At 26.2% G+C, this 19211-nt stretch overlaps 1 protein-coding gene across 1 annotated transcript in view; it reads right to left on the bottom strand.

Moving 5' to 3' along the window:
- The window catches only part of LOC135928685 (thyroid receptor-interacting protein 11-like), a 48046-nt gene that overhangs the window by 3384 nt on the left and 25451 nt on the right, over positions 1-19211 (bottom strand). The window contains exons 3-4 of the mRNA XM_065465141.1: positions 1020-1130; positions 29-308 (exon numbers count right to left, since the gene is read on the bottom strand). Coding sequence (XP_065321213.1) covers positions 29-308; positions 1020-1130 — 391 coding nt within the window. The remainder of the gene's footprint in view (positions 1-28; positions 309-1019; positions 1131-19211) is intronic.

The raw sequence follows: 19211 nt of genomic DNA, 5'->3' as shown, positions 1-19211 counted from the left end.
TATATTACGCTAACAAATGAATAAATACCGTTGTACAATTTTTCGCTTAAATGATCAATTTTATTTTGTAAAGTATCATTTGGCAATTCTTTAAGGACATCGACCCCGCAATTTTTTCCTTCCAATTCCGAGTTCAAGATATTTTTGGGCGGATTATAATTCGTCTTGCTAGCGGATCTGCCCCAATCAGACCATCCTCCTTCATCGGATATCGAAGGTGAGGTTTCGTGATCATCAGCCTCCACACAATTTATTATTCTACCACTAATAGGCAAGGTAAATTCAGTTTTCAAATTTCGAATCTCATCCTAATTTTAATTTGAAAATCAAAAAATATTTCAAAATTTATGAATAGGTAAATTATATTGTGTCAACAAAATATTTAAAAATATAAATTATCAAACGACAACGACCTAAATTTATGTAAAAACATTTTTTTAAAACTTATTTTCAAAAAATAAATTCCAAAAAACTGTCAAAAGTTCTGAGAAAAACTTTAAAAAATCCCCAATTTTCCTACGCTCTACATTTTGTGTTTTGTAAAAACAATTACAAATATTTTCGAATCAAAACGCGAAACAATTAAATATACCAGAAACCAAGTATGGAGAAATGAGAAAAAATAAAAAGAATTTAATAATATTTTTTGTAAAAAAATGATAAATGATCCTCATCAATTCATATATCTACATTGCATTAATATATTACATTACATGTATTACAACAAATACAATAATCAAAGCTGGTACAACAACTTATTATTGTAATGTAATTTAGTTTGCTACAGAGGGATGAAAATGTAAAGAGGCATTCTTACTCCCACCCCCATGCGTATAAAAGTTCATTTACTATCTCTAAATAAAAAAAATTTCTACGAAAATATAAATAAATTCGTATTATAACATTTGTGGTTTTCTTATCTCATTTTTAATTTAATTATGCAAAAATAATTATTTAATTAAAAATAAACAATTCAAATTTTCAATTTTTTCTTATTATTTGTTAAAAATGCTATTTACCTCTTTGGCTTCGAGTAATGCTCTATATTGAGAAGTGATCTTTTTGGTTTGGTACTCACTAACCTCGGATTTTTCGATGCACTCATTCAATTCTTCTTTCAATCGGTCATTCTTTGATATTATATTAATAAAAAAATATTGATTTTTATAGTAAATGAACTTTATAATAATTAATTAAAAAAATTAAATAATACTTTAAAAAAACAGGTAAAAAAACGTGGAGAGTATTTTTAAAAGATTTAATTTATATATATATATAAAGATTTATAAGCATGTTAATAATATACATAATAAATAAAATATAGAAAAATAAACATAATAAAGGTAAGATTTTGGCCACTATTGTTTTTCTATAATAATCAAATTAAATCTATATTTTTTTTCAATATTGGCCAATAGAAAAAAAGTATAGACAGTCAAATTAACTTTCATAAAAAAATAAAAATAGTTTTTCTTATAACTTCTACACATCTGAATTATTATATATTCTCATTTCTACCTATTTTACATGATACTTAAGCTAAAAAATAACAATATTTTTTAAAAGAATGAATAATGTTCGAAAACTGAAAATGTTATGTATATTTATTTATTTCCTTTAAAAATAGGTATTTATATAAAATTTATCACGATACCGTTTAGAAATAGAATAAATTTGGAATCGGATTGAATTTGTGCAAAAAATATTAAATTTAAAACAGGAGAGTTGAATGAATTTTTTAAATAATTATTTTATAATTTTTAATAAAAACTTATTTATAAAAATAATTTTGCATACAACTGCATTAAAAATAAAAAATAAATTTTTACCAAAGAAATGTAGCCAAAAAATTAATTTCAATTTCAGGCAAATATTTTGAAAAAAAAACAAAATAATTATAAATTTCTTCAAAAATATGTTTTTAAAAAAATAAATATATAAAAACAAAAAAAGATTCACAGTAAACCTCTTATATAGTAACAACTCAAGGGCATGAGATTACGTTTTAGTAAGTATAGAGATGAGGCCAATATATAGAATGTTTTGACAATTTTTATTAGAATCTCAGCTGGGAAGTACCGAATTAAAGGGGCCAAGAAAATAAAGTGGTCATTATAGAAGATTTTTCGTAATTTTGAAGTACAAAAATATTAGTACATAAATTTACATCATAATAAGCATACCAAAACGAGTATAATAATTATGATTATCGTTCGAATTAAAAATCTTAGCCAATGTGCATTATTTATTATTTTATCAAAATTATTCTATATTACCTCGAAATATCTTAAACAAAATGTAAAGGTTTTTGAGTGGTCACTTTGTGCAGGTTGCAATTGAGAATTTTTAAAATAAAGAGGCAGAATAATAAATGCGAAATAATTGACAAAATTTATTTGCTTTTCTTAAAAATTATGTAATGTCCATTTAAAAAAAAATTCATGTGAATTAATGCGTATAATATTTTAAAAAGGTATTTTCATTATATTTAATTTTTAAGGTTTTTAAAAAAACTATTGCCACATAAATAATTGCATATCGACACAATGGCATTTTCAATATCCTATATATATAATCTTCATAATCAAAATATGATCGTTTTCGTATCATCATAACGTTATTTAAATTTAAGGAGACTATATAGTGTAATGTTAATTTTTTGCAATCTACCAGTATCGAACGACAAACCTCCCGTTTCAAAAGTACACGCTATGCACCAACTTATATTATAATTACATTTAAAATATTAATTATATATATATTAATGGCTGATATTTTTAAAATTTTGCCGTTTATTACCAAACTAGCTAATAACCTGTAAAGAATGACGGGGCTGAGAGGTAATTAGTTAGTTTGTGTATATGGTACTAAATATACATTAATATATTTTATAATAATATTAAAATTTAAGAGTAAAATTGTTGCAATGTAAATATCAAAATTTAAATTTATGATAGAAATCATATTCGGTAAAATTTAAAATAGAGAAGCTTTAAAATTTTTGAATTTCAAATATAGTGTAGACATTGGCCTGAAATTTTTTTTTGCAGATATTGCCAGGTCTGATCAAAAAACCAAATCCCATGCAACTTTCGTAAAATTTTGCCATTTATTTCTATTGTAATTTAATAACAATGTCTTCAATTTAATTTTATATATAGAGAAATTTAAATTTGTGATAGAAATCATATTGGGTAAAATTTAAAATAGAGATGCTTGGAAATTTTTTAATTTTAAATATGTGCTAGATATTGGCCTGAAAATTTTTTTTGCAGACATAGCCAGGCCTGATCAAAAAACCAAGGCCCACGCAACTTTCATATTCTGATTGTATTTTTAAATGAATTATTACTTTTATATATTTTATTTTAGTACTCAACTACCAAAATTATTATGATCTTTGGTTGGCTTGAGAAAATTTTCCCAACATTATGATGTGCATGAACCTGGCTTGGTATTTTTCTTTAATATTAGATATTAGGCATAGGTGTATTAACACAATATTTATATGGGTCTCAGGTAAAAGCTAATTAAAATATATTTTTACTCAAAAAATAGTATTCACTCTTAGTCTTAATGGGTTGGTCTTGGTCTGAAGTAAGATTGAGCGGGATTAAAAAGAATAAAAAATAGATATGGTTTTAGAGATTTAACTATCTCTGGGCTTGGGAAAAAAATTTCAAAATTATTATGGGTTAGCCAGGCTTGAGAAAATTTTTTTAAAATATTTATGGGTGGGGCTGGTATTGGAAAATATTTTTATAAATTATATTGGGCTGAGCTTGAGGAAAATTTTTCAAAATTATCATCAGCTTGGACGCTTGGGAATTTTTTTATTATTAACTATGAGTCATATATTGACCTAAAACAAATTTTTTTGCAGGCCTGGGCCTAATCAAAAAATCAAGGCCCATGAAAATCTGATTTAGATTGTATTTTTAAATTCATTGATTTTTTAAATATTTTATTCCAGTTATCAACTACTAAAATTATCATGATCTTTGGTTGGGCTTGGGGAAATTTTTTCAAAATTATTATGGCCTTGGACCTTGTTTGGAATTTTAATATTAAATATATGATATAGGTGATCAGTAATATTTTAACAAATAATATTGATATGGGTATCACGTAAAAGCTTTGAATATATTTTGACTAAAATAGCTCCTACACTTGGTTTTAATAGATTGGACATGGACTGAAGAGGGTAGGAGGTTATAAAGAATAAAAATTGAATATTATTTTCAAATAACTGGTAACAACTATCATAAAAGTAAGGAGAAAATTCTCATTCCCCGTCATTTTTGACGGGCTATCTACTAGTAGAGATAAAACAATAAATTCGACGGTTTCTTTTCCAAATGATTATTCCCGATATCAATTATTTATGCATTTTAGTCTCGTTAATAACTTGATCACATGTTCTTTATGAATAGATTATTATTGTCATTTTTTCTTTAAAAATGGTGCAATAAAATTATTCTGTCAATATATTTTCGTATGAATTATTTTAAAATATTTTAAAAAAAGAATAATTCGAATCGAACACAAATGTTAATATATACGAATCGAATATGAATAAAGCGCTATCCAATTCGCATTTGTTTTTGAATAAGTCTAATTTAGAGAAAAACCAGCAAAACTAGCTCAATGTTTTCAAGTAAAAAATTTTAAGCTCAAATTTTTATATAAAATAAACATTATATACGAGGTCAACGCAGACTAGGAACGGACCAATCTTTTTGAGGAAAGCAGACCAAACCGGTCATTTAATTATTTTTCAGCTCGGACCGTGGTCCGGACCGGTCTTTTATTAATATTTAAGTTTGCCTTATTCAATTTATATAATTTTTAGTAAATTTTGTGTATATTTTATGACTTTTCTAGAGGAATTACTTTAGTTTTTGTGATACTTTTTATTTTTTAGTTCTATTTTATTTTGTAACATACTATGAAAAAAAGGTGGTCAAAAAGGCATTTTCCTTTAAATTAAATATTTATACTTTATTATATTATTCATATTTGATTTGATATTGTTAACAAAAAATACTTTTAATATAATGATAAAACAAAAACTAAAATATTTTTAAAATAACAAAAAAATTAAAAGACCGGTGTGGTCTTTTTATTTAGGATACTTATCTGAATCGGTCTTTTATCTGAGGACCATGGGTGGATCCGTGTGTATCGCTAAGGTCCAGACCAAGATCGGATCGTGACCTTCACTAGTTATTTTCAATATAAATAAAATTATATGTTATAGTTATTCATAGCAGTTTTTTTTACATAATATTTTCATTTAAATTTCTTTGATATAAATTTGTAAAAATTTTGTATAATAAAAAAAATTATATAAAAATGATGGATTATAAAAATTATTTACAAGTAACTATCATGTAGTTAGTTACTTTTAAAATTCTGTAAGTAATAAATAGTCACTTTAATAATGTAACTAGTAACTAACTTTTAAACAACACTAATCTCCTGAAATTTCAAAGACGTAATTTCACCGTAACCCCTGGGGACAGAGGATTCAAGCTAGATATATATCAGAAGCCAGTATTAGACCGGCCCTTATTCGGAAATTTATTTCGAACCGGGTTTTTATTTTTGACTATTTACCGTCCGGATTTTTGTTTTTGGTTGTATGCAAATTGAAAATATGAGTAGTAAAGGTTTATTAAACGCTCTATTATATGATTTTACTTGATTAATTGATATGATTTTTTTAAATAGGCATGCCCGACCCAAATATTTAAGGCCCGTTAAAGGCCTATAAAGGGCGAGTTTTGCCAAGATGTCCATTCGTTGCTTTAAAATAATTTTTAACCCGCAGGCTTTAATGACAAATTATTTTAATGGCTAGTTTGGCTCTTTATATATCTATTTTAATGTATCTTTAATTTTATAAAATGTGTAATAATATAAAATAAAGAAAAATGATTTTTAACAGAAGTCTTGCTCATTTCGCCCTAAAAATATTTAAAATTCACTCACCCATTATTTTATAAATATTTTTTAACCAGCTTCCACCCGCTTAATGTTTAAAAATTTTTAGGCCAACTTATGTCGGCCTGAAGGAAGGGCTTGGGTGCACACCTTTACTGCAGATCTCTGCTATGTATTATATTAGACATACTCTGGCCCGCCCCAGCAAAGCTTCAAACAAGTTGCACTATTTTATTATATAATTTTTTATGAGATTATGAGTAGACTAAGACTATATTAAAATATTTTCAAAAAATATTTAAATAATTATGAATAAAGGTAGTTATTTTTTAAAAAATTCATAATTTGAATGAATAAATAACCTTATTTTTTTTTTAAAGTTAAATTTTTTTATGACATTTCACAACTGGCATGCAATAAATAAAAACAACCGGTGTTAAATTCAACCATCCCTCAAGTATTTAATATTATTTAATGGTTTAATTTTTTTAGATTATGTTAAAAATATAATAAAATTTACATAATTAGCTTAACTTATTAAGATTTAATGTCGACCTCTTAATGTAATAGTATTAATAACTTATTTTCGAAAAAAATAATTAGCTCTAGAAGAGATCAATAACATTTTATTCATCCTATAATAAAATTGACGTTTATCATCTGTTAGTGATTTATATAGTAGTCTTTATCAAGACCACATGCGTTAACAACGCTATACAATAGATGTAATACGTTTACATCCAAGCGGCCTTAATATTTTTGTCACAATTAATAATTTTGCAGTATAATAATCCAGGAAAAATTTTATTCATACTGGATAAAAAAAAATCTATTTATTCTTTTATCATAAAAGCTTGAACCATTTTTTAAAAAATCTTCATGTGACATCATTCCAAGCTTACATTTCGTAGATATGAGAAGAATAGATGTCTTGGGGTGATACATCAATCATTTTTTTTATAACTTTGAATCTATTTTTTGAATAGGATTTGTTATTCTTTGATTTAATGGTATCCTTTGGGTTATTATAGTAGCCGTCGAAGAGTTAACCTGATGAAAGCCTTACTCAACATTTTTACTTATGAATTCCAATAAAAATTAAAAACCAGGCAAGGCTAGGCTTGAAGAAAAATATAAATTTCTAAAGCATAATGTTTATTTCATCTTGTTTCTTCAAAATAAATTTAGAATTCATCGAAATAAGGAGAAAGCATGATGATCTTTACTTCATTTAATTTATATATTTTGACATTCAGAAAAAACAATGTTGTTACTAGAGGTGGGCGCGGGCTGTGAAATTCGCGCGCCCCCATGGGTCACGGCGTGAGTGTGAATAAAATTTAAATTATTAGATGTGAATGACCTTCCCAAAATTTTTGCCGGTCGTGATTATCCCATGAATCTCGGAAATTTTAATTTTTTATATTGTTTTTTTATGAATATAAATTTTCAATTTTATTATAATATACATTTTCTAATTCCTTTATGAAAAAGAAATAATCTTTGAAAACAAAAAAAGTTAGCATTTATACAACATTCTTTCCCCGTCTTTTCAATTGAATGAAAAATAATTTAGTCTCTCCTCTCGTTCAGCAATGGAAATTTGGTAATAAATTTAATTTAAATATGTTTCATTTTTATTTATACTTAGTAAATACAAATCATTTGCACTCAAATTATAATCAGTCAAAATTAAAAGGAAAATTAAATATATTAGCTTATTGTTTATTTTCCCATTTTACCTACAAATCTAAACGATAATTAATGCAATTACCTTATACGTGCTGTCTAAAAATGAATATAAATGTATTCAAAGATGATGAGAGGATACCTAATGCATTATATTTTTGATAATTTCTTACATTAAATAACTTTAAATATAAATGATGTAAAAAAAAGATAGTGCAGTATTTTAAGCACTCTGCAGCAAACTGCACGTTAGGCTATTCCATTAAGCATAATAACGAGATGGAACTTATATCAGGATACAAAGTTTCTTAAATTTAACTGCTTAACAAACAAGAATTAAATAGATTAGCGATCATTGATATAAATATCATACACCAGCAAGGTTGAGCAGTATCGCGGATATTTGTATATAATACTTTTGTATTTTTTTTAAATTAAAAAATCTTGTATTTAAGATATAATTTATTTAATATCTGTATCTTAATCAACTTTGTATTCAAAATGATTCAGATACTCTAAAAAAAATTATATTAGTTAATTTAAATAGTATTAAAATTTAAAATGATATTATTTTAAGATTTAATCCAAGTACATATTTTTCAGAGTTGTTAAAGGATCTAGATACAAGTATCTAGATCCTTTATCTAGATATAAAAATGTGATATCTGTATCTCTATCTAGATAGATTTTTGGTTAAAATATCTGTATCTAAATATTATTTTAGACGATGTATCTGTATCTAGATCCATTTAAAAAGTATCTTATAACAACTCTGATATTTTTGATGCATGCGGTTGGTCGTCATATACCAATTTGATAAACAACTACCATATTGTATCGCTTTGCATCCATTATTACAATAAAAATTACTTGAAATCAGGGATGTGAACCCTTCGACAAAAAAAAGGGTCCAGGTCCGGGTTCAGGAATAAAATTTGAAAGGACCCGGGTCCAGGGTTCCGGTTCAGGGAACATAAAAATAATGATTCAAAATAAGATTTTTTTTTATTCATTTATTATTATATTTCTATACATATTCATAATCAAAAAAATTTTAAAATGAAATAATTGAAATGTTTTATTACAATCATAATATCTTGTAAAATATCATCTTTGAGATTACGTAAAGTAGACAATATATATTTTAAAGATGAAATTCACGTTCTACCCTTACCTAAAATAAATAGTTATCTTTATAAAATTATGTGTCGCCGATACAGCCATGAAGATTCTAGATAAGATATATAATTCTGGATATATTGAAGAATTTTAAAATATTTATATCCTTATTTATTCTCTTAACTTCTGAGAACTTTACTATTAAAGATGCAATAGGCAATTTCTGATCCTCCTTTCTATCTGATGATAATTTGATTTTTTTTTCTCTATCTAAAATTAAAATTTCAAGATCATCAATGTCGCTATCATTATTATTATTATCACTACAACCAATAGTATTGTCGTAGCCTTCAATATAATGTAAATAAAGGAGTTTTGCTTATGCCATAAATCCTTAAGGTGGTCTTTAGCCATTTGTTTTTGCTAAATACTCAATAAAACTTGATATCGAGGGTCTAAATATATAGAAGCGTATAACACTATTTTGCAAATATTGTTGCTCTCGAATTTTCATGTTTTCTAATATTTCGTATAAAAAGGACTGTAAATTTTTCTAAATCTAATCGGCATCTAATCATGTCTTAAAATCAAATAAACATAATTCTGATTGTAATCTTAATATTGTTATTTTTAAAGGAACTAATACACTAGTAAGGTCCTTTATTTGACCAATCATCTTCCGACAAAATGATTTCACATGCTCCTATAATAAAATCATTACAGAAATCTTTCAAACTTAATAATCGTTCTAGCATCATACAAATTGAGGACCAACGTGTTGTGCATTATCATTTAAATTAAAATTGTACTACAAAATAATTCACTTTCAAAATAATCAACGTATTTCTATAACATAGCATATTAATAAATTTACATAATAAAATATTATTACACTGGAAAATTATGATATCAATCTCTAAATAAAATGGAAGTCCAGGAAGAAAATTGAAAGAAAAACGCGAAGATAAAATAAATGATTCCACAAAAAAGTTAATAAAATTTTAAAAAATTTATATTATTTTTTAAAAAATATTTTCATTATTAAAAATTTTTATGATACCTAGAACCCTTGGATCCTCCACTTTTAAAAAGGGTCCGAGTCCGGGTTCAGGCAAAATACGAGAGTCCAGGAGGGTTCAGGGTCCGGGTTCACATCCCTACTTATAATTATTAACCAAGTTATTGAAGATATAATTATAGAATCATCGGAAAATAAAAACAAAACAATGATGTTACTACACAAGGAAAAAAAATTATAAATTCAAATTAAATATTTTAAATGGGAAATTTTTTTCAAGTCACCCAACATGAGCATATTAATACAAATATTAAAATTACTGCAGAATGCAAAAGAATGTCACAAATTTATAAGTGGCTCTACTAAGCTATGGAATGCCAGTAATAGGCCTAACTGCATAGATTATCAAAGTAGTTTTAAGAAAACAATTTATTATACCATGCTGTACGATATGAAATAGCATGTTTGATAGTCTTGCTAGTTTATAAAAATTTAAAAGCGAACTACCAAAATTATGAGATTGACAAAATACAAGGCGAAATTAGCTCCAATAATGTGGTTTACAAAGAAAAGAAGAGCGGAAACCGCGAAAGATTCAATTTTAAGAAGAGTAAAAATATTAATAAATGGTACAAATATACAAAATCAAGCATCAGAATTACAAGCTTCTAGAATAAGAATAGATAAAATAGAAAATGATGTCGGTATTTTATTTTGGAATGGCATATTAATCATCCCGTACTCACTTTAAAAAAAGAGTTTTACATATATTGCATAGGGGACATCCGGGTATTACATCAATGAAATCCATTCGAGACATTATACATGGTGGGAACAATTAGATAAAGATGTCGAACAACTAGTAAAGTGTTCTTCCCAAAACGATTGGTACAATAAAAATTGTTCTTGATCATATAATTATTTTTCTTTAGTTTATTTTTGAACAAAAATTTTAAATTTCCTAAACCACGTCCATTATTTAAATTGATCTGCATTTTTGAAAATCATTAGCTAATGCAGTAGAAAATCCTTTAAATAAAAGATTTTAAATATATATGAATGTGATAATAACTTTAAGAAGGCATTTGCCAGTTTCAATTTATTTATGGAAACAAAAATTAATAAAATTTTTCAACATTCAGAAGGTGATAAAGTAATAATCAAAACACTAAGAAACAAAACAACATCTTTTAAAGGAAAGATTTATTATGTGGTCATTACATAAGATAGGCTTAATTCTAAATTCAAATCTCTAAAGTCTTAAGTTTAACTTTAAAAATGTTAAATGATTTAAAATTCGACGATATGCATATAACAATGCCACTATCATTTTTAATTTTCTAATTCATCATGCACACATAAATGTTGGAAGTTGTGACGAAAGAAAAACAAAAAACAATTTCTTACATAAAAAAATAATAATTAATATACATTAGATTATAAACTATTCATTTTTTTCCAATCCTACAAATAAATATTCAAATTTTTCTTTCGTCATTACTTCCAACAATAAAAACAGCATATTCTAAATGAAGTATTTAGAGAATTTCTCTAGATTAGGCGACAACATCTACCGATGAAAGTTGTGAGGATGAACTAAAAAGATTCATCGTTCATAAACAAATAACAATGAAAATATTTTGAAGTTTTTGAAAGGAAAATTTATTTCCTTATTTTAAAAATTTTCTAGTAAAATTTTATTAGCCCAGGCAAGTTCGTCTTATGAAAGATTATTTATTCATGACTTACGATTTTTAGTCATTCTAAAGTTTTGCCCTTTGATCTGGAACTATCTTTCTAGGAATTTATATTAATCATATCTCCGTCTCCTTGTGTATGTAATTTATCGCGCATTTTTAAAAAATATTTCATCATATTTGCATAATCAACAAACTGCGATGGCTATCAAAAAAAACTAAACATAGATAGTTTTGAGTTTAAATGCTAATTCGCCATAAGAGGCAAAAGGCACATGGATTTAGAAATATAATAATCACACTAACTTTTATTGTTTAGATATTATATTCTAATTTTCTAGTCTCCTGGAACCTACAAATTGACTCAAATTTACAAATTTTATTGCCTATAAATTCTTCAGAGGAATAAATATTAATAAAAATTAACTATTTGGCTATCTTATTCAGAGGATATTAATGTATCTGGGGGCTAATTAATTTCTGAATTTTAATTTTGGTACAAAAGTTTAATTCTACTGGATAATTTTCTGAGAAAAGCAATGATATTTTAAAATATATTTTGGAGTTTCCTAAATATATTAAAATTTACTATATATTTTGGTAACATTAGCAATAAGCACATGCACAAATGGAAAAACCTTTTCGTTATTTAGGAGAATAAAAACCTAGATTAGGAGTATCACAACAGAAAATAAGCTAAATAGTTTAGCTTTACTTATTATTCATCGAGATTTAATCCCAAGCACAGAACAAATTATTTAAAAATTGGCGCAATCACAAAGACGATTAAATTTTCACTTATCAACCATATTTTATTTAACATAAATAATCATATTTATTGTTATTTAACATAACATTGTAAATAATCATATTTATTGTTATTTAACATAACATTGTAAATAATCATATTTATTGTTATTTACATACCTATATTTAAATTTACTATAAATTTTTTTAACAATATTATATTTTTTCTTAAATATTGTTTTTCCCAATATTTTTTAATGTGTCCGAAATTCTTATTTTTTAATAGAATTGGTAATAATAAATTTCATATGATGATTAGTTTTATCAAAAATTATTACGCACCCCCTCACCACTCCTATAGAAATTTCCTGACTACGCGCCTGATTATATCTCATCAGTTCTATGAAGTTGAACCAACGATTAGGACCAATAATTTTTGTTTTATAATTGAACATGATTTTCATCAATAAATCTTTATTTTCAAGCTCAATATTAAAAAAGATACTATAAAATAGATTTTTGATTATAAATATTAAAAATATACACATCCAATACCTTTATCTATAAAAAATATATTAGTAAAGCAAAAACAAAAATAAAGCTAACTTGTACCTGATAATTATTCCCATATATGGCTCATATATAAACGCAACCTTATAATAAATAGTTTATATGGTAAAGAACAAAATAATATTAACATATATTGTATTAGATATTTTGAAATGTTATGATAACAACTAAAAATTATGGATTAATTTCTACAGCATTAATTCAAATTAATAATAATGTAAATTTTTAAAATAATAAAATCACTTTCTAGTTTAATAATCAAAGAGGTTAATGATAATAAAGTTAATTTACCTAATCTAACATAAATATAAATAAAGAGAAGGAATTCCCACAATAAAATTTTGAAGATAAAAAATTTAAATTATGTATAAAGGAGCATTTAGCTGAAAATAAAATTGGTAAGAGATCAATGAAATCTAAAGTCCATAAGACAGTAATTGAATCCAAATTCTACTCTAAGGATAAAATTCATAAAAACAAATCCCTGCTTTTATAATAGAAGCTAATTAAGAAGCAAAGGATGAAATGGTAATAAGAAAAAAAACCCTTGGCCCTGTAAAAAAAAGTTGGATTTTTAATTTTCGTAAAAATTTTTCCTATAATTATTTTTTCAATAAAATATTATTCATCCACAATTACGATATTAAGTAAACTAAACTTGACTAAATATTATATTGTAATAAGACAGTTTTATTGTAATAGGTAAGGCTATACACAATAAATATCAAATAATAATTATTATAAAGGACATCTAATATTAAAAACAATCGTTCTAATGAAATCTAACATACTGCGCACACCGAACTGCAATTTTTTACTCGGTGCCCATTTACCAATGGATCATCTTTCGAGTTTGGTCCCGTCTCATTTTTTAATCAATACCCAAAATGATGGGTGTTTATTTTCAACTTTAGAAAAACGATTGTTCCATCCATCACATTGATTATTGATGCGTTTTTTGTCAGATATAGTACTAGGTTTCTTGTGGGAATCGAGGCAAGTGTCTGTCTGGGATTGAGAATTGCCCCTTGCGATTCCCTTGATATAATTTTTTATCGAAATAATCGAGAATATCTTTTCTATTGTTAATAGTAACCGTTCTTAAGAACGTCATTGCATTAACCATATTAGAGATCTGCAATGGGCACAAGCCCGTATAATATTTTTAAAAAATAACCCGTCAGCTCAACCCGCCCATAATTTAAAAAAAATATATTCGCCCGCCCTTTGGTCTAAAATTTTTTACCCATCCGCCCTTTATTTACAAAAATATTTTGCCCATATAAAATTTAAAAGCTTATTCTTTCAATTTTTTTAAGTATAATAAAAAAAATTATTTAGTTTCAGGGCTACATCCCTATAAAAAAGTTTTATAATTTAGGAAATTGCTATATTATGCATAAAAAATATGTATTTTAAATTACGGATAAGAATATTTAAGTAATAATATAAAATCAATATTTATTGATACTAAAAACCTTCCAGCAATGCTAATTCCTCGTTCAGAAGAAGCACTGGTTGTTGGAATTGTAAATATTTTTCTAGCTAATCTTGATTACTAAGATAAATCTTTTTCTTATCGTCTCCATCAAAGTAGGATATCCGTTTGAAATATATCCTCTAATCAAGTGAGATATTTAAATAAAAAGTGAAACCATTAATAATAAATTTTAAAAAAGTAATTGTTTATAAATTGTAGACTTAAACTAAACTAAGTATCTTAAAATTTGACTTCCCATCTGTTGTTGTTTAATTTTGACATGGATGCTATCTATTTCAAACATTGCATTTTTCGATCCCCGCCTCACTGAGTATTGCAGCTTTTCTCTCATCATGCACCAAAATTCAAACAATTACTAACATTTTTACCACTAGATCCCCATCTGGAGTTGATACTAAACCTATGGAAGTCAAACCCCCAAATGCTCCATTGCCTTTATCCTCCAAACAACAAGTTTGGGACTTACCTTTAATCCAGCATTCCGCTGAATTCCTTTACTCTAACGATACCTTGGATGGCATTTCCTCGATCTTTAACCCAGATATCACCTCCCATAAATCAAAGTAGTAATTCTCCATCAACAATTCAACATAGGCTATGAATGGCTTGAGACTATCCCTAACAACCTTGGTTTGCTTCTTTCCAACGTAGAACTTCGGATAGGAATAGGTCTTTGTTTAGGCTGTGATATCGTCACACCCTCATCTTGCAAACTATGGCAGCTCCCTGACAGTCTAGGTCATCACACCCTTCACTGCCGTTTCTCTAAAGTCCGCCATCCACGCCACCAAACAATAAATTAATTATTGCTAGAACTCTCCGTTCAGCTAATATTTCATCAACTTTGGAACCTATTCTAATTCCTTAGAGAGCGGAAATTAGAAAAATTAATAAATACAATAGCAGTCCTAATATTACTCTAACCCCCATTGTTTCTGATATAATCGGTGCTTTTGGACCCAGAGCAAAAGATTTTTTCAAGGCACTCGGCCAAAAAATGCGCTTAATTTTGGGTTATCCTTAGTAAGGTTTTTACCAACGTCAACGAATTTCATTGGAACTTAGTAGGTCTGATAGTATAATCAATCCACGGTGCCATAACCTAGATGTAACTCCTCATGTTCAATTTTTAACATATTACATTATTTTATTAACTCTTTTTAAAAAAAATAAATAATAATATATATTTTATTTTTATAGAGTTTATATTTTTATTGTAAATTGTAATCGTTTTTTATAAAAAATTTAATCATCTTTAATTTGAATTCTCTTTGCTTTTGGGAAAACGGGTAAAATCAGATTTTCATCTTGATGTTATATTCTTCCATGCAAATCAAATCGAACATATTTTCGATATATTTTTTATAATTAATTTCTTAGGGCTGCAACATCTTCAGTTATTATTGGTACTTTGGTATTAAAAATGTTGAAATTTCAGGGAGCATATATATTTTTTTAAATGTTTACTTAAATGATTTTAAATAACAAATAAAAGTTGTATATTTTATAAACCGCCCGTCCGCCCATAGTTTCAATATTATTCTTAACTCACCCACCCGTTCTTTAAATTTAAACCAGCTCAGTGTGTGGACGGGCTAAAACCCACCCAATTCAGCCTTTAGGCCATATCATATCACATAAAGGAACAAAAGCTAAGCCATCAATCATGCCACAAAACAAGCTTAGTGTTTCATCGGTTTTGTATTGGCTTCCCAGGCCTAGCTTCTGAATTTTCTATGTGTATATATGACAAATGCTAAAAGCACTCTTTGACAAATGGTAAAAATACCCTTTGATTACCCTATGATCCCTTAATTAAAAAAATAATAATATTAATAATTATACCAATGATAGTTTAAATTAGAGATCTGCAAAAGTAGGCCCGGCCCGAACGGACTTCGGGCCGGTTCTTTAAATTTTTTTAAATATATCTAATTTTATCAATTTTATGTTGAATTTTTTATGTTTAATAAAAATATTTAATTTTATTTATAGAAACTAGACGCCATATAACATATATCGTTTATTTTGAGTAATTATAAAAATTAATTTCTATATTTAAATAAATTCGGGCTGGGCCGGTATATTTTTTCAAAAAAAAATTGGGTTCAGGCCGGCCGGCAAAACTTTTTAAAAAAAATTTCGGGTTCGGGCCGGGCCAGGCAAAACTTTTTGGAAAAAATTTCGGGCCGGGCCGGGCTTGAAAAATTAGGCCCGATGCAGATCACTAGTTTAAATCGCGTTCATAACAGATTTTACGAAATCAATATAAATATATAATGGATGAGGGAATAATTCTATCCTGGCATAGTGATAATTATTTAGAATATTTTTTCATATTACACAAAGATATATGATTCCTTTGAGTTCTTTTTATCGATTTTTCCGATAACATGTGTGACCTGAACGTTTAATATAATTTTACCAGTTCCTATGCATAAATTTGAAGAGATTTTGCTAAAAAGTCTGCACATCATTTCTTCATGTTAGAAACGGATTTCATCACTGCTAGTCATCAATATTTGCTAGAAAAGAGGAATTTATTTATGAAGGGGGGGGGGGCTTTCCGAGGTTTCAAGGATTCAATTAAATAGATATTTTACTTTCTAATAAACATAAAAATTTCTGGAGTAGGTTTTGAAATTTTGATGGATTTGTTCTATATTTAAAACAGTTTGAAATTTTCTTTAAAATAAAAAATCTATAAAGATTTTTGAACTCTGAAGTTTTTTTTTGAGAATGCTTAAATAGGATTTAAGATCAAATTTTGCCTAAAATTTCAAATATTTTTCGTAAAAAATCTTATATGAGTAAATCTTGTGATTTTTATGCTTAAAAATTTTTGATGAAATCACAAATATTTTAAAAAAGATCTTGATCTCCTTTATAAAAATCTTCAATTTTTTGATCTCCAAAAAAATTTTGCTTAAAATATTGAGTAAAAAAAAATCTACAAAATATTAAAATATAATTAAATCCAAATAATTTTTTTTGAAAACAACTAATTTTATTCGCGATTAAAATCAAATTGCTTTTATTTCCACCCTCTGATTTGGGCATCAGGTTTTGATAGAAAAGGCACCCTTAGATTTGCAGTCCTCATCATTGGTTTAAAACTTATGTCTTCTAAAACCAATTCCATATTTATTCAACAACTTATCAGTTCATGAAACCAATATATAATTGTATAATATTATAAAAGGGCCTTGGATGACCATGGAATAAATTTCGAACGCTGTAAAAAAAATAATAATACTCGATCAAAGCTTATTTTATTTATAAATTGTGAAATTCTACTTTTTTTTCAAATTTTTTAATAATAATATTTAAAAAATTGATAGTAAAGGAGTAATTTTATATTATTTGCGTGAATCAAAATGTTAATTAAGAAAACAGATTTTTTTAAACAATGCCTTTTCGGGAATATATAACCTAGATCCTATGATTATATCTCTTCTATGTGTATCATAAAAGATATTTTTTTAAAATCTAGATCAAATATATTCTATATTAAAATTAGAAATACTATTAAATTTAATAGCATCATCTAATAATTATCAGCAAAACATGAAATATTGTGTAAACTTAATTACGAAAATTCAGATAACTTAAAAATTTTATTAATAAAATCGTTATCATCTGTTTTTATCAGGGTAGGCAATCGGTCACTTTGATCGGTCAAATATTCTCAAAATGTTAATTACGATAAAGATGTTGAATCAATAACATTAATGCTAACCCAGACCAGGGATGGGTATAATTACTCAAAAATTTTAATTAATTCCCAATTACTATTACTTATAAAATTTTTATAAATAATTATAATTATTAAATCCTTTTCTAAAAGCGGTAATTAATTACTAATTACATGTTATCATGATTTTCTAAGGTATTTATAATTACATAATTACAATTCTTCTTTAGTATAATAAAAAATTTAAGTAGGATTTGATTATAAATCATTAAAAATAAAAATAAATTTTTTATGATTGAATAATATCAGAGGCCTGCAGATGTACCATTTGCACGTCCCGGATTTTTTAAAAAAATTCGAACCTAGCGTTTTATATTTTTTTGAATATATTATATTAAATTTCCTTTTAATTTTTATAGATAATAATAACGATTTTAAATATTCGGCCCGGGTAAAAAATTAAGCCCGGTCAGTGTCCTTAGGCCGGGATCAGGGCAATGGACATTGACACTTGAAGATATTTTACCCTATGATCAACAAATTATCCTTATAAAAATGTGTTCTATTATATATATTTAGCAATCCTAAATAGTACTTCTACAGGTGATAACGAACAATGTGTTATACTTTAAAAACCCATTTTTAATCGTTGAAAACTTTCTAACATTTCAATATGACCTCCATCAACTTTTAAATAAGTAGCACCTCAAGATCAATATCATTTTGGACTTGGGGTTAAAATAAAACTTACAAATTTGAAGAAAGTATCATGATTGTTTAATTTTTTTTATAAAATCCAATATATCTAAATTAGTGCTGTAAACGCTACTTAAAAAGAAACGCGTTACTCGTTACGTCAAAAAAAAGGAACGCGTTACCATTGCTCGTTACCTTACGAAAAAAAAAAGAATGCTACTGGATATTCAGAAAGTAACACGTTATTCGTTACTTGAAAAATTAAATATTATATAAAAAATTCCCTATATAATGTAAATAAAATTATATAAAAATAATATATTATAAGATAAAATACTATTATATTTTTTTTAGTTTTTACCAATGATTTTCAGAATTTTGATCAGATAAACAAAAACAAGAGTGCTTAACACATCTTTCGCCGTGCTAAACACACGTTCAACTAGTGCAGAGGATGGGAGGGTTGTGTTATATTTAATAAATAAAAATTGTAATTGGGGGAATTTATAATAATTAAAGAATAATCCTTATAAT

The sequence above is a fragment of the Gordionus sp. m RMFG-2023 genome, chromosome 4, assembly GCF_954871325.1.
Source record: "Gordionus sp. m RMFG-2023 chromosome 4, tfGorSpeb1-WG-v2, whole genome shotgun sequence".
NCBI classification, from domain to species: Eukaryota; Metazoa; Nematomorpha; class Gordioida; order Chordodea; family Parachordodidae; genus Gordionus; species Gordionus sp. m RMFG-2023.
The sequence above is the reverse complement of the archived record's forward strand: the minus strand, read 5'-3'. Positions and strand labels throughout refer to the sequence as shown.